We start from the raw sequence: 17,328 nt of genomic DNA on the forward strand, positions 1-17,328 counted from the left end.
AATGCTGGAGAGGGTGTGGAGAAAAGGGAACCCTCTTACACTGTTGGTGGGAATGCAAACTAGTACAGCCACTATGGAGAACAGTGTGGAGATTCCTTAAAAAACTGGAAATGGAACTGCCTTATGATCCAGCAACCCCACTGCTGGGCATACACACTGAGGAAACCAGAAGGGAAAGAGACACGTGTACCCCAATGTTCATCGCAGCACTGTTTATAATAGCCAAGACATGGAAGCAACCTAGATGTCCATCAGCAGATGAATGGATAAGAAAGCAGTGGTACATATACACAATGGAGTATTACTCAGCCATTAAAAAGAATACATTTGAATCAGTTCTAATGAAGTGGATGAAACTGGAGCCTATTATACAGAGTGAAGTAAGCCAGAAGGAAAAACATAAATACAGTATACTAACGCATATATATGGAATTTAGAAAGATGGTAACAATAACCCGGTGTACAAGACAGCAAAAGAGACACTGATGTATAGAACAGTCTTATGGACTCTGTGGGAGAGGGAGAGGGTGGGAAGATTTGGGAGAATGGCAATGAAACATGTAAAATATCGTGTGGGAAACGAGTAGCCAGTCCAGGTTCGATGCACGATGCTGGATGCTTGGGGCTGGTGCACTGGGATGGCCCAGGGGGATGGTATGGGGAGGGAGGAGGGAAGAGGGTTCGGGATGGGGAACACATGTATACCTGTGGCGGATTCATTTTGATATTTGGCAAAACTAATACAATTATGTAAAGTTTAAAAATAAAATAAAATTAGGAAAAAAAAAAAAAAAAACAACTCACATTCAGAAAACTAAGATCATGTCATCTGGTCCCATCACTTCATGGGAAATACATGGGGAAAGAGTGACAGGCTTTATTTTGGGGAGCTCCAAAATTACTGCAGATGGTGACTACAGCCATAAAATTAAAAGATGCTTACTACTTGGAAGAAAAGAAATGACCAACATAGACCGCATATTAAAAAGCAGAGACATTACTTTGCCAACAAAGGTCCATCTAGTCAAGGCTATGGTTTTTCCAGTAGTCATGTATGGATGCGAGAGTTGGACTATAAGGAAGGCTGAGCACCAAAGAATTGATGCTTTTGAACTGTGGTGTTGGAGAAGACTCTTGAGAATCCCTTGGACTGCAAGGAGATCCAACCAGTCCATCCTAAAGGAAATCAGTCCTGAATATTCATTGGAAGGACTGATGTTGAAGCTGAAAGTCCAATACTTTGGCCACCTGATGTGAAGAGCTGACTCATTTGAAAAGACCCTGATGTTGGGAAAGTTTGAGGGCAGGAGGAGAAGGGGATGACAGAAGATGAGATGGTTGGATGGCATCACCTACTCAATGGACATGAGCTTGAGTAAACTCCGGGAGTTCGTGATGAACAGAAGCCTGGCATGCTTCAGTCCATGGGGTTGCAAAGAGTCAGACATGACTGAGTGACTGAACTGAACTGAACATACCAGAAAGTATCCCATTTATTGGGCAAAAGCAAGTGAATAGCTGGAGAGAGATGGATTTGAGAATGGATATATCATCATCCCTATGGATCAATATGGTAGTGAAAAGACAGAGGCTTGGAGACTGAAGTACATGTTTTCTTCTCTCTTCATTGTCTTCATAATTGTTCCAGTGAAAATTGATTTGCTTTCTTCTTTTTCTAGCATACTGATAATCTAGACATAATAATATGCATCTCTCTATTCCCCAGTGCCTACAACAATGCCTAAGCTTTCCTTTTATATGGATGATTTGGTTTATTTTGCTTTGCAGTATTGTCTCTGTGGACCACTGGTCACTCAAGTTAGCAGCTAAAACCCTTCTGGGATTACACAGCACTGTATTATATTAATAGATGGAGATAGCAGTATTTCTGCTTTTCTATATATGCAGCCCCAGCAATATTCACATTTTACCAATGGCTCCACAGTTCAATTCCACTTTACTATAAAATCAATGGCTCCAGAGCTGTAACTCATTCACTCTCTGCTGATAAAGACAGAGAAGGCTTGTTTTTCCCCATAAAGCTGGTAAGAAGCTAGAGAAAGGGGGTTGTTGTATTGATTTTATGCTTTGTGTTCTATTTATAATTGTTTAAATGAGCCTACAAAAAAGTCAGATAACATTAGGTTTTACCCTGTCCTCAGAGATTCATATAACACAGTCAATTGAGCCTTTCTACTTTATAGTCAAATATTATGATGATGATTTTCTCAGATTGAATGTTATCTTGAGAACTGGCAATTCAAAGGGAACTATAGAAAACTAGCATAAAGGGAAGAGCAACACGTATACTTGTTGCGGGGAATTCACTTTTAGGAAGTAAGTTTTACCTAATATTTTTTAAAGCTTGATTGAGAAATACTAATGTTATACTAACTAATATTGCTATTCTTTGATGTTAAGTTTTCCTAGAATTTATTTTGACACTGGAAATTTATTACTTTAAACTTATTTTTTTAATTGCAATTGAACAAAAATTCATAATATTTTTAAGTTGCCCTTTCTATTTCTTGAGTGTCTATTGAAAAAGTCTATTGTATACTCAAACCAATATTCATTGACTAATACTCTCTGAAGAGCAGTAATTTCCTCCTGATAATTCAGTTAAGAAAAAAAGCACTGGTTAATAAGAAACAAAATTCTAACATATGCTGAAACATGGATGACTCTTGAGGACATTATTTCTAGTGAGATAAGCCAGTCACAAAAGAAAAAATATTGTATGATTCCCTTATATGAGACACTTAAAGCAGTCAAAATCACAGAGACAGAAAATAAAATGGTGGTTGCCAGGGACTTGGAAAAGGGGGGACTGAGGAGTTATTGTTTAATGGATACAGAGTTTCAATTTTACAAGATGAAACAGTCATGGAGATGGATGATAGTGATGGTTGCATGGCATTATGAATGCATTTAAATCCACTGAAATGCACACTTTAAAACGATTAGGATGGTAAATTTTATATTAGTTGTTCAGTTCAGTTCAGCCCATCAGTCGTGTCTGACTCTTTGTGACCCCATGAACTGCAGCACGCCAGGCCTCCCTGTCCATCACCAACTCCAAGAGTTTACCCAAACTCATGTCCATTGAATCGGTGATGCCATCCAGCCATCTCATCCTCTGTCGTCCCCTTCTCCTCCTGCCCTCAACATTTCCCAACATCAGGGTCTTTTCAAATGAGTCAGCTCTCCACATCAGGTGGCCAAAGTACTGGAGTTTCAGCTTTAGCATCAGTCCTTCCAGTGAACACCCAGGTCTGATTTCCTTTAGGATGGACTGGTTGAATCTCCTTGAGTCCAAGGGACTCTCAAGAGTCTTCACCAACACCACAGTTCAAAAGCATCAATTCTTCAGTGCTCAGCTTTCTTTATAGTTCAACTCTAACATCCATACATGACTACTGAAAAAACCATAGTCTTGACTAGATGGACCTTCTTTGACAAAGTAATGTCTCTGCTTTTTAATATGCTGTCTAGGCTGGTCATAACTTTTCTCCCAAGGAGCAAGTGTTCTTTTAATTTCATGGCTGTAATTACCATCTGCAGTGAAATGTTAGTTGTATTTGACCACAATTTTAAAAATTGTGGAACAAAACAAAAACTAGTAGCACTAGTGATAACTGTCCCACAGAGCCTTACACCAACTTATCCACGTGAACTTACCCTCTAGTGTCAGTGGATGTGCTGATCCTCATCTTTGTGAGGGCTAATTATTTGGTTGGCAAAAAATTAATTCTGTGTTTTCCATAACAGCTTACAGAAGACCCAAAAGAACTTTTTGGCCAACCCAATACTGTCATGCTTTATATTCAATCTCCACAGTTGTAAAGAACCTACCTGCCGATTCAGGAGATGCAGGCATTGTGGGTTCAATCCCTGGGTCAGGAAGATCCCCCCCTGGAGTAGGAAGTAGCAACCCACTCCAGCATTCTTGCCTGGAAAATTCTATGGACAGAGGAGTCCTGAGGGCTACAGTCCACAGAATCGCAAATAGACACACAGTTTCCTTAGGGAATTTTCTATGCCAATTAACTCCTGTCATTCTATAGTTTTAATCTCTTACTACGTAACATTTTTAACCTTAGTTTATAAATATGCTCAGTTCTTTTTCCTATATTACAAATATCCTCTATCCACCTTATGGTCACCCTTAGTCATGGCTTATTTTTCTCCTTGCTTTTACTGACAAGTTTCCAAAAGTAATATGTACCATGCCTCCAGGACTTTTCCATTTATTCACCAAGCCACTGTGGCAGATTCTCAGCTTTCATTGCTGGATTTCAGCTAGTTTTTTTTTGTTTGTCTTTGTTTCTTAGGGTCATTCATGTGTTCTCAGCAGCATTTGACATTTTTGATCCTTAGAAGACCCACTCAAGCAGTTCAGTACTATTGTTCATGTAACACCCAGACATGACACTAGACTCTCTTGGTTTTAGTGGTTCCAGGAAGGCTATCCAGCCTCATCTTGCTTTATTTAGTCTATATAGTCCTTTCCAATAACTTCTATCAAATTCCATCTTTATTGGTTTTCTCTTATAGAAATCTCCTCCCTGAAGGTATTCATCCACAGTACTGGATTAACATGGCACTGGATTAACAAGCACTCCTGTGCTTCCAAACATGTATTACTAGCAAAAATCTGGAAAGGTTTGCCGGGAAAGTCATGCCCACATGGGCACAGCAGACTCAACATCTTTAGCTGAATTTCCCTTTGTCATTTCTTACATAAGATATTCAAAATTGAATATTCAATGTATTGATTTTCCTAACTCACTATCATTTAATCTTATGATGGAGCTAAAAATTCTATCAATATAGAAAATAATTACTATGAAACTATATGGAACTATTTGGATGTATTTTCTTAAATTTAAGAATAAATATGTTTTATATATATACAGTGAATGCTATAAATCAAACTCTGTTTTATATATATATATATATATATAAAATATAAATAATCACTTACCCATGACCTTAGATAACTCTCTTAACCAAGAGAACATTTATCTAGATATCTTCATGTAACAATATAATGTATTATTTCTATAGGATGTGTGCATTGTGAAGATAAATGCTACCAGTCCAGGAAAACATGGAAATCTTAGGTAATTCAACATCTAAATTTCCAACTTTCTTGTTGACTGGAATTCCTGGCCTAGAGTTTGCCCATGCTTGGGTCTCCATTCCCTTCTGCTGTCTTTATGCCACTGCCCTTTCTGGGAACAGCATGATCCTGCTTGTCATCATCGCCCAGCAGAGTCTCCACGAGCCCATGTACTATTTCCTCTCCATGCTGTCAGCTGCTGACTTGGGTTTGACTGTTTCTACAATGTCAACCACATTAGGTATCCTCTGGTTTGATGCAAACGAAATCAGTCTAGATATGTGCATTATCCAGATGTTTTTTCTTCATGGGTTTGCCTGCACAGAATCTGGGGTGCTGGTGGCTATGGCCTTTGACCGCTGTGTGGCCATCTGTGATCCTCTGAGGTACACTAGCATTCTCACTAGTTATAGAATCATTCAGATGGGTCTCTTGATGGTTATACGCACTGTAGTATTAATTGTACCACTACTTTTGCTTCTTAAGCCCCTCAATTTTTGTGGCAGGAATGTGCTTTCCCACTCCTACTGCTATCATCCAGATGTGATTAAATTAGCATGTTCAGATACTCGGGCCAATAGCATCTGTGGATTAATTGATCTCATCCTGACCACAGGAGTAGATACACCATGCATTGTCCTGTCTTATATCTTGATCATTCACTCAGTTCTCAGTATTTCCTCCCCTCAAGAACGACACAAAGTTTTTAGCACCTGTGTCTCCCACCTTGGAGCAGTTTCTATTTTCTACATCCCCATGATTAGCTTGTCATTGGTGCATCGCTATGGGCGATCAGCCCCCAAAGTGGTCCATTCAATGATGGCCAATATGTACCTGCTTTTTCCTCCTGTGCTCAACCCCATCATCTACAGTGTAAAAACAAAGCAGATTCGCAAGGCTATACTCAGTCTTCTTCTTATGAAATAGACAGAGATAATTAAGTTTGAGAAAATCATGATAGAAGTGGCTTTCACTGTAGAAAAGCAGTTCTGGTAGGTTACTGTCTTTGGGACATTTTTTTTTTTTCTCATCTTTCCATTTGTTCAACAAATATTTGGTAAGCATTTTTGATTTTCAGTCATAAAATACATATATAATATACCTTAAGGAATTTAGAGTCCAATAATAGAAGCAGAAAAATAATAATAATGAAATAATTTAAGTAATGACTATAGTAACTAACATTTATTGTCCATTTTATACTAAACATTCTATTAACTGCATTTAATATATACTATTTATTCTTCAAAACTGCTCATTGAAATGATTAATTATATTTTAGAGGTGAAGAAACAGACAAAGACACTTGGGCCATCAAAGGCAAGACATCTAACAGAGCAGGATTGAGGCTTGAATTCACGCTTTTTGTATCTTAGATACTGTGTTCTTCACACACGTATTGTGTACTCTTCCAAAAGCAATGACAAAAATGTCACAAGATCAGAAGAAGGAACTGGTCTTCACATCTGTGTATCATGCATTTAAAATATTGTAATGAATTTCTAGCAGTATATTTTAGCTTTTAGTCTTTATTCATAATTAATAGTACAAAAAGTAGAAATAGGTATGCCATGGCATGCAAGCCATAGGTCATTATCTAGTACTGAACAACCAATAGAAAGTCTGCAAGGATTAGAGACATTAGCTAATTCACTACAGCAATTTAGAGAACTGGAGAGAACATGAAGTGGCATGTAAGGACCTTTGAGGTAGAATTTGTTAACTTTCTTGTGTTCAAAGGTCCTTTTGAAACCTAATGAAATCTATCAACCCTTTTCCAGAGAACAATCACATATAAAAGAATTCATATTATTTTCCATAGAATGTCAGAGGATTCACAAAATGCCATGAAGGGCCTACATGACTCTCTTAGTCAAAGAACCAAAGTAAAGAATTCATAATTTTTAGGCTATAAATGGTGATACACAGCTGGACTTAAAAAGTTTTGTTCCTGAAAAGAGATTATGATAACAATATCAATTTACGAGATAGAAACTTAAAACTCAGTTGCACAAAATGGTTGAAAAATACGGAGGAAAAGGGAGATGGAAACCTGATGGGAGACCCATCAATATTATTGCTGTTGGATAAGTGGTCCAAGATAGGAGGGATGAGCCATGAATCCCAGAAACACTGGGGGCAGCTGTGAGCTGGAGCCAACTCACACTAGTTTTCCGAAGCCATAGTGTGCATCTCTTCTCAACTCCGCCTTAATGATGCCACATTGACAGCTAGAATCACCACTGATACTATGGCATTGGTAAATACTGCAAGTGAGTTTTGTTTCTTTTTTCCTAGCATTTCAGTTTGCCAGCACACCAGTGACTGGGGTCTGTCTCATATTTGGCTTTGTGAAAAGCAATAGAAACTAGAAGATAATGCCTTAAAATCTAATGTGTGAAGTAGTTATAGAGACAAAAATATTATAAAATAATGTATGAAGTGTTGTGATAGTTGCTAATACAAAATTATACCCCTTATGTGTGCTGCCTTCTAAGCTGAAAATGTTTCCAAAGGTAAATGGAGAAGAGTATTCTGCAAGCAATTCTGTGGAACAATGTAAGAGGTATTGTGTCACCATTTTACTCTTATGGAAGAATACTCTCCTGAATTTTAAATTCATAGGTCCTATCTAGGCACAGCATCAAAGAATATGAAAACACAAAATATTTCCTTCTCTTTCCTTCTGATTTTTTCCCTCCATCACATTCTTCCAAGTGAATTTAGGTTACAAGATTTTCATTAGTTGCTTAAAGAACATCTTTTACTTGAACAATATTATTTTAAGAAGAATTGATTTATGGATTTGGTTTAGAAATTCCACTGTTATTCCTGAATTGTATATATAGGGAACTTTTGTTCTGACAGTTCTACATGCCTGTTTCCTGCATAGAGTTTCAAAAATATAAAACACACAAAAATGTTAAATTTGAGGAACTTTTACTTTGAAATGCCCAAAGGACTATAGCATTATAAAGTGTAATCCTAGCTAAACCTGCTAAAGAAAAGATTCTATATCTCTTTGGATAATTCTGGCTGGACCTGAACGTGTGCGCACACACACAAACACACACACACACACACACACATACACAAGATGATGGGAAGGGAGAAATATATTTGGGGATTTCATGAGGTGCAAGCAGAAACTTGGATAATTTTATTTAGTTTGAGTTGTATTGGTCTACAAATTATATAGGATACTACATATGCATGCTGCTGCTGCTAAGTCGCTTCAGTTGTGTCCAACTCTGTGTGACCTCATAGATGGCAGCCCACCAGGCTCCTCTGTCCCTGGGATTCTCCAGGCAAGAGTACTGGAGTAAGTTGCCATTTCCTTCTCCAATGCATGCATGAATGCTAAGTTACTTCAGTCGTGTCCGACTCTGTGCTACCCTATGGACAGCAGCCCACCAGGCTTCTCTGTCCATGGAATTCTCTAGGCAAGAATACTAGAGTGGGTTGCCATTTCCCTCTCCAATGCGTGAAGGTGAAAAGTGAAAGTGAAGTAGCTCAGTCCTGTCCAACTCTGAGCAACCCCATGGACTGCAGCCTACTGGACTCCTCCTTCCACGGGATTTTCCAGGCAAGAGTACTGGAGTGGGGTGCCATCAGTAAAGGAGGTTGACTTGTGCTTCACGTAGATGCAGAGTGGACTTGAGGTAAATTTACTAAATTAGCATTCTAATAAAATTCAGTACTTCAAGGAGACCCCATTTAAAAGATACTCAGGAGAATCTTGTAGATCAGAGTACCTCATTCCCTAGGTCACAGGTAAAAATGAAAGAAGCTGGAAAGGGGAAAAAAAGAAGCTATGTGAATGTGAAGGCATAACATTGTTTCACTATGTTTTTCTATGCCTTACATATGCCCTGATTCTTTCATTTATGTACATCTGTTGTGTTCTGTCTTTCCCTTTTTCCAATTCTGTCCAGTAATTCCAATTTGATGAATTTATGGAAAAAATTAAAATTTTTCCTGCAGAAGGATGGATCTAGTTGACATCTCTCAGCCTGGAAATAAGTTGCTTGCTTATCTACTTCATTGGCCAGGATTCTAAGTAGGCTTGAATTCAAATTCTCACCATTCCGCTAATGTAAGAGGTTAACTCCACATTGAATCTTACTACTTCCCACTCTACAATATCACATTCATTCCTCTTTGGTTTTTAATCTACATTGTATTCAAATTCTACCTCTTCTATGAAGCATTCTTTAACAAACATAATAAAGCAGCTGACAAAAGTGGGCAAACTGCTATCAGTAGATTACATAAAGCCACAAGACCCACCCTTGAGTGTGTCCTTGAAGAGGGCCTAGAGTACATGACATTCAAAGGCTATTAAGGAATGACATGTGAAGATAATAGCATCACTAAGAAGTTGAGAAGTGGCTGTCCTCTGCTGACCAGGAGTGACCACTGGAGATGCAGTCATAGAGCCAGGCTCATTAATATCCAGGCTCATTAATATCCATGCCTTGACATAACAGAGGCCAGATAGCAGTGATTAATCAGAAAAAACCAGGAGGCTGCAATTATAAGAACCCCCAAAGTCTGAAGGGTAGACAAGAGAGCTTAACGTCCAAGCAGTAGTGGGACATCCCTGGGACAAAATAGACAACCAACCAACAAGGGGTGAGCTAGGTAACATTTATAACAAAAACAAGACAAGAATGGATGACAAAGGGGCTAGAAGAATTGTCATGCTTTGCAAGGTTGACCTTGAGTTTAGGAGAGAAGTATGGAAGAAAGTTTTGGTAGAAAGAATCATCTTAGATGATTTGTTGTTGTTTAGATGCTAAGTCGTGCCCAACTCTTTTGCCAGGCTCCTCTGTCCATGGGATTTCCCAGGCAAGAATACTGGAGTGGGTAGCTATTCCCTTCTCCAGGGGATCTTCCCCCCCCTCCAGGAATTGAACTTGTGTCTCCTGCATTACAGGCAAATTCTTTACCATCTGAGCCACCAGGGCACCATGTTGCCAAATTTTTCTTCTTGTATGAAAAGGGCTACACTCATGGAGCCACTTGACTTTGTAATTCTGTTTTGCTGCTTACTTCTGAATTATGGGAATGTATTTGCTCATTTTAACATTTAATGCATATGCACTATGACCCTGCTACTATGTTATTACCTGGAGATACTTTCAAAGCATCTATTATTTCACTTAGTTGTGCGTGAAAAGCTGCGTGATAGATTCTTTAAGATAAACACAAAGAATGAAAATTAAGGATTACTGGATCCTCGTTAAATGACATATCCATGCTCAAATAATGATTCAATTTCATTTTTAATTAAAGCATGTAAACACATATTTGCTGTGTCGATGTTCATTCTTCTTAGTTCTTTTGTGTCTGTCTTAGCATCACATTTCCTGGTGCCAGCAAGATAACCTGGGGGCAGGGAGGTAAAGCACAGCAGAAGGGCACAGAAATTCCCCTGGGGTGTATTTATTCCCACTGAGTAAATTCTTATATCACCAAGTTTGCTTATAAAATTCTCCATTCTTAGCGGTAAATGGGTAGCTTTCATATACTCACCCCAAATAAGAGTAAAAGAAGTCTTTCCTCTTGTCTAAAGGCCAAGTCAAGCAGCTGCTTTCAGATCAGAAACAGTACTTGGTTGTGTGTACAATAAAATACATCTGATGAAATAAGGCTGAATCGTGAGTGATTTAGCTTAAATAAAAGGAAGACTTTTTTCAGAAGTGAAAACAACTGTTTATCTAGTCTTCTGGCATTGTTACTTCAACATCTTTCTTTACATGCCTTCTAATTTTCCACATCTTGAAAGGTAAGGCATTCCCCCACTTACCATGGTACCTGATCTCCAGGCCCTCGGAGCTCCTGGTTATTCTTACTTCCACTGTTTTGTTGATTTCTATGGCTCTTATATCTACTCAGAAATCCCAAACCCCATATAGATGTTTTGTTCTTATCTGTTTAGTTAATCATGGCAAAAAAAAAAAAAAAAAGTGCTTCTTTTACGTGTGTATTTCATGACACATATAATAACAAAACCTCCAAATACAATCTTTAAATTATTGTACCTCAATTCTGATTTGAATTACATCTCATATTTGCTTTAATTCTTTATGTTACTAGTATCTCATTATTTTGGACTCTCTTTTCCTGTGTTTTTTTTTTTTTTCTTTCATATTGCTTTGTGGTCTATTACCTGAATTACCTTAGGATATTTTCTTCTTCATTCTACAGGGGTTTTAACAGCTTTGATATTGATGACTGAGGTGCTATTCTCTTTTTATTTTTATGTAATATTTTAAAGATTTTATACTAGCATTTTTTTTCCTGTAGTGCAAAGAAAGATCTTTACACACCTTTTTACCCCCAATAAACTACTCATGCAACTTGCTTCTGGATGCTGTCTCACAAATTATGATCATGTAGAGTGCAGGTTCTGACCCATTTCCCAGTTTCTAGAACCTACAGTCCCACGAACACCCATGCTACCAACACTTCTAGCTCTTTGCCACTTTGGAAAGAGAGGCAATTAAAACCTACATTCCAGAATTATGCTGTTGCCAAATTTTCTTCTGTTTTCACTTCTGCTGACAAAGATGTACTTTAGTGAATATTTCAAAATTCAACATGTCTCTACTAATGACACCCCTCACACCATCATCTTTGCCTGTTTTTCTTGAGATGAGATGTCTGGGGAAGAAAAATGCCCTAGGTCAACTTATGGTTAAATATCCTTTAAAAAAAGGTTATTTATTGGTTTTTTTTTTTTTTTTTTTTTGATACAGACTCTGGATTCCTGAATGTAGTCTGTCAAAATGGCATTAAGTGCTGTCCTATGTTTTAACTCAATTCATGTCTATATTCCTTAGTTAGGAGCAGTTAATCACTTAAAAAAACTCTGGATGAAGACTATCTGTCTTTAACTTTCATGTTTCTTTGGTCTATTTCTATTCCCCTTTATGTTTTTTTGAAAACTTAATAGAAAATTGGGAGAAACTGGTTTCAGTTAGTACTGGCTAAAAATACTTTAAAATGGAAGTCTATTCTATTCTATTTTTAAAAACAATTTATTGAAATATAGTTGTTTTACAACGTTGTGTTAGTTCCAGGTGTAGAGCAAAGTGATTTAGTTATACCTATATACATACATATATGTGTGTGCGTGTGTGCATATATATATATATATATGTATGTATGTGTATTTTAATCCCAAGGTCTATTCTAAATCTTAGAAAACTCTGAAAGCAATATGCTATACAAATTAGAAAGAGTTTCAACATAGATAGATATTGGTGATCTACAGGTGGGAGGTGAGAGTACATTCAGATTTCTGAATTAGGCAACCTGATGTATTAAGTTACCATAGACCTATAGATTGACAATAAATGTATAGAACTGTTAATCAAATGGGAAGAAATAGAATATACAAGTTGTGGGAAATAATTCAGATGCCCTCATTTGGTGCTTGAGTTGACTTTGAGATACTTTAATGGAGAAATCCAAGAGTTAGGGAGATGGATCTAATATTTAAGAGATCTGTTGTTGTTGTCTAGTCGCTAAGTTGTGTCCGACTCTTTTTCAACCCCATGGACTGTATAGTCCACCAGGTTCCTCTGTCCATGGGATTTACCAGGCAAGAATACTGGAGTGAGTTGCCATTTCTTTCTCCAGGGAATATTCCTGACCCAGGAGTGGAACCCATGACCCTTGCATTGGCAGGCAGATTCTTTACCACTAAGTTACTAGGGAAGTGTTTAGGAGATTAACTTCAGATTAAATAAATATTTTAAAGTTGGAAAATAAATGAATAAAATAACATTATCAATGAGACGCCTATGGAATTGAAAGTATGTATAAATAGATAACAACATGTTGTAGAAATAGTCAAACTAAACTTTGACTACATTCATAAGTAAGTTATGTAGTTGATTTGATGATAAAATTGTGCAAAAATGGATATACTTAATGGAAATTATCTTGTATGGCTTTCAAAGTAAAAACAGAAGTCTTAAATGAGCTCAAAATATATTTGGACAATAGGTTTATTTTTACAATAAATTTATGTCCACTATAGATTAATTTGAATTTATGTATCCCATATTATGCTTAAGAATTTCCTGTTTGCTAAATTGTTTGATAAATTGTTTCAATAATGTATCTACATGTCCTCCAAAACATACACAATCCAGAAATACAGTTGCTTCCTCTATGAACCATAAAAATATTATATAGGAGATTTGAAAACATAGATTTCTCTAATATTGCCATATTTATTTGCCATATTTTTTAATTTATGCAAATATTTGCCATATTTATTAATAGAGAGTTATATTACTGTTGAAATATAAGTAATTATCATTATTATTATTATAATTATTATTTTCATTAGGAAGTATAGTATAGTTTTTAACAGCACAAGTTCTAAAGTCTTATTTTCTGATTCTCAGTGTGATCTCTTCCAAATTTTATGACCTTTAGTAATTTATAACAACTTCTGAACTTCTCTTTGTTTTATCTGTAATAAAAATATCTCTCTCAGGTTTATCATAGGTTCAAATGAAATAATCTTTGTAAAATACCTATAACATTATATAGAACACTGTCTAAGATTCATACAATATTGTACACCTGAACAACCCTATAAGAGATCAAAGACTAGATTAAGGACCAAGGAATACGTGATACAAAAGAAGATTTTTCCCTATTGATTTTTAGCGCAACAAAGGCAGACTCTATAAAGGTAAACAAGGCAGTATTTTAATGTTACAAATTAAAAACAGTATCAAGCTGCAGATTCACAGGACCTGAAGCATCTTCCCTCTAGTTCACTTTAGTAAATAAATGTAATGAGGCAGGATAAACTGATGTTATCTGGGATAGAGTCTTAGGTATATGTGGAACCTGACAAAGAGAGGTTTCCCTGCTAAGTTAAAATGACTTTTCACTTATAATCTGAGTTTAATAATTCTAAAATTCCAAGGCAAAATTAGTCAATTGTTTTCTTAGACCAAGTTCTGCTCATGGTTAAATAGAGTATTTCAGGAAGGCAAATAAAATATAAATCAATTACCAGAAACATACTGAATATCTACTATGAGCAATGAATTCTTTGAAGCAAAGATTAGCTAAAATTCACTCCTATTCTCATGTAGCAGAATTAAGATTAACTCCCATTCTCAAGTAGAAGTTTACAATCCAGTTGAAGAATAAAATATGTAATAAAAATATTGGTCAGAGTATAAGATAATAAGTGATAAACATCAAATATATTTAGCTAAGTAAATTGAAATTAAATTGAACTCAATATCTTATTTCAGTGATGAAAATCACAGACATAATATTGGTGTAAGAAGCAAGATGCAATTATAAATACTACATGATTCTATTATATCAAGCTCAAGAACAGAGAGAAGTAATTGTAGTACTAGAAGTCAGAACAATGGTTACTGCAGGAGAAGACATTGTTAAGGATGAAGCATTAGGAAGCCTTCTAGGTTGGTGGTAAGGATGTATCAGTTGATCATGGAAGTGGTTACATAGGTGTATATAGATGCCAGACTTAGCTGTACTCTGAAGTTTTGTGAACTTTACTAAATTTATAGTAAGCTTAAATTAAAAATAAATTTTGAATTTAGAAAGTCAAGATCAAACACGAGAATTCCACTCCTGCATACATTAATACCAATCCTCCATAACTCCACTTTGCCAACTTTCCTCTTGACTGGCATCCCTGGACTTGAATGGGCCCACACCTGGATCTCCGTCCCATTCTGCTGCCTTTATTTGACTGCCCTTTCTGGAAATACTTTGATCCTGTTCATAGTCCTCACTGAGCCAAGCCTCCACGAGCCCATGTACTACTTCCTGTCCATGTTGTCCACCACCGACATTGGCTTATGCAGCTCAACACTGGTGACAGTACTGGGAATCTTCTGGGTCAATGCCTGGGAAATCAGCTTCAGTGCTTGCTTCTCACAGATGTTCTTCATTCACCTCTTCACTTTCATGGAATCTTCGGTGCTCCTGGCTATGGCCTTTGACCATTTTGTGGCCATTTCTAACCCCCTGAGATATGCTACCATTCTAACGCACAGGAGGATTGCACAGATTGGTCTAGCAGTCATCACCAGGGGGACAGTCATTCTGACACCACTAGTCCTGCTTCTTAAATGTCTATCATTCTGCCATAGTCATGTGCTCCATCACTCCTACTGCTTTCACCCTGATGTGATGAAGCTCTCATGTTCAGATATAAAGATCAATAGTGTATTTGGACTAACTGCAATTATCTCTACTGCTGGGGTGGACTCTGTCTTTATCCTGTTTTCCTATGTCTTGATCATTTGCTCGGTTCTCAACATTGCATCCCCAGAGGAGAGGAAGAAGGCCTTCAGGCACCTGCATTTCTCATATCACTGTTGTGGCCATATTCTACATCCCTTTGACCAGCCTGTCTTTTGTTCACAGATTTAGAAAACATGCTCCATCTTATGTGCCCACACTCATTGCTAATGTATACTTGCTCATCCCTCCTGAGGGATATAGATGATGAATCCCATCATCTATAGTGTAAAAACAAAGCCAATTCAAAAAGCTATGCTCAAACTTTTATATTTCAAGGGAACTCATCTTTAACAATTCTGCTATCACAAATATCTATTTCAAAGTTAGTGAAGATTTATCACAAATTGGAGTTTTCAGTTCAGTTCAGTTCAGTTCAGTCACTCAGTTGTGTCCAACTCTTTGCAACCCCATGAAGCACAGCACGCCAGGCATCCCTGTCCATCACCAACTCCCGGAGTTCACCCAAACTCATATGCATCGAGTCGGTGATGCCATCCAGCCATCCCATCCTCTGTCGTCCCCTTCTCCTCCTGCCCCCAATCCCTCCCAGCTTCAGAGTCTTTCCCAATGAGTCAACTCTTCGCATGAGGTGGCCAAAGTATTAGAGTTTCAGCCCCAGCATCAGTCTTTCCAATGAACACCCAGGACTGGTCTCCTTTAGGATGGACTGGTTGGATCTCCTTGCAATCCAAGGGACTCTCAAGAGTCTTCTCCAACACCACAGTTCAAAAGCATCAATTCTTTGGCGCTCAGCTTTCTTCACAGTCCAACTGTCACATCCATATATGACCACTGGAAAAACCATAGCCTTGACCAGATGGACTTTTGTTGGCAAAGTAATGTCTCTGCTTTTGAATATGCTGTCTAGGTTGGTCATAACCTTCCTTCCAAGGAGTAAGCATCTTTTAATTTTATGGCTGCAATCACCATCTGTAGTGATTTTGGAGCCCCCAAAAATAAAGTCTGACACTGTTTCCACTGTTTCCTCATCTATTTCCCATGATGTGATGGGACCCGATGCCACAATCTTCATTTTCTGAATGTTGATCTTTAAGCCAACTTTTTCACTCTCCACTTTCACTTTCATCAAGAGGCTTTTGAGTTCCTCTTCACTTTCTGCCATAAAGGTGGTGTCATCTGCATATCTGAGGTTATTGATATTTCTCCTGGCAATCTTGATTCCAGCTTGTGCTTCTTCCAGCCCAGGGTTTCTCATGATGTACTCTGCATAGAAGTTAAATAAGCAGGGTGACAATATACAGCCTTGACATACTCCTCTTCCTATTTGGGACCCGTCTGTTGTTCCATGTCCAGTTCTAACTGTTGCTTCCTGACCTGCGTACAGGTTTCTCAAGAGGCAAGTCAGGTGGTCTGGTATTTCCATCTATTTCAGAATTTTCCACTAAACATATGTAATTTTATAGTCCAGTGGAACCAAATATTCCAATTCAGTTATCTCCATGATTTAGTTAATCCCATCTAAGGAAATCTTACCTTTTACACCACTAAATTATGAATTCAGAATCTCACTATCTCTCAGTTAGCCTAATTACAGATGACTAAACAAATTCCTTTCTCTAATCATATTTTTGCCCCAAAACACCCATCATTCATTTTGAGATAATTTTCCAAATAGCTGAATCAATTTGTATTAAAATTTAAAAACAAACCAACAAACATCTCTTTCATGGTTATTCATCATACACTAACTAAATGAAGAAGAAATTCCTGTCTGTGATGAATTCCTCCACAATTCTGGGTCAATTTTGCTATAAAGTTGAAAGTCCATCTTTTTATCTCTTCACATATTCTGCAATTCTAAGAAAATCAGTCTGCTAAATGCTCCATCATGTACATGAAACTTTCCTAATGGTGTGTTT

General features: G+C 37.3%; 1 protein-coding gene and 1 pseudogene across 1 annotated transcript; both read left to right on the plus strand.

Moving 5' to 3' along the window:
• Positions 1–5,092: 5,092 nt before the first annotated feature.
• Positions 5,093–6,052, plus strand: OR51F1B (olfactory receptor family 51 subfamily F member 1B). Its single transcript, NM_001390776.1, has one exon. It carries the CDS (start codon positions 5,093–5,095, stop codon positions 6,050–6,052), a length of 960 nt encoding a protein of 319 aa, NP_001377705.1.
• OR51F4BP (olfactory receptor family 51 subfamily F member 4B, pseudogene) lies at positions 14,783–15,718 on the plus strand (annotated as a pseudogene).

Source organism: Bos taurus, chromosome 15, assembly GCF_002263795.3.
Source record: "Bos taurus isolate L1 Dominette 01449 registration number 42190680 breed Hereford chromosome 15, ARS-UCD2.0, whole genome shotgun sequence".
NCBI classification, from domain to species: Eukaryota; Metazoa; Chordata; class Mammalia; order Artiodactyla; family Bovidae; genus Bos; species Bos taurus.

Coding starts and splice junctions, on each gene's coding strand:
- OR51F1B (NM_001390776.1), top strand. CDS start 5,093: ATGCTACCAGTCCAGGAAAACATGGAAATCTTAGGTAATTCAACATCT.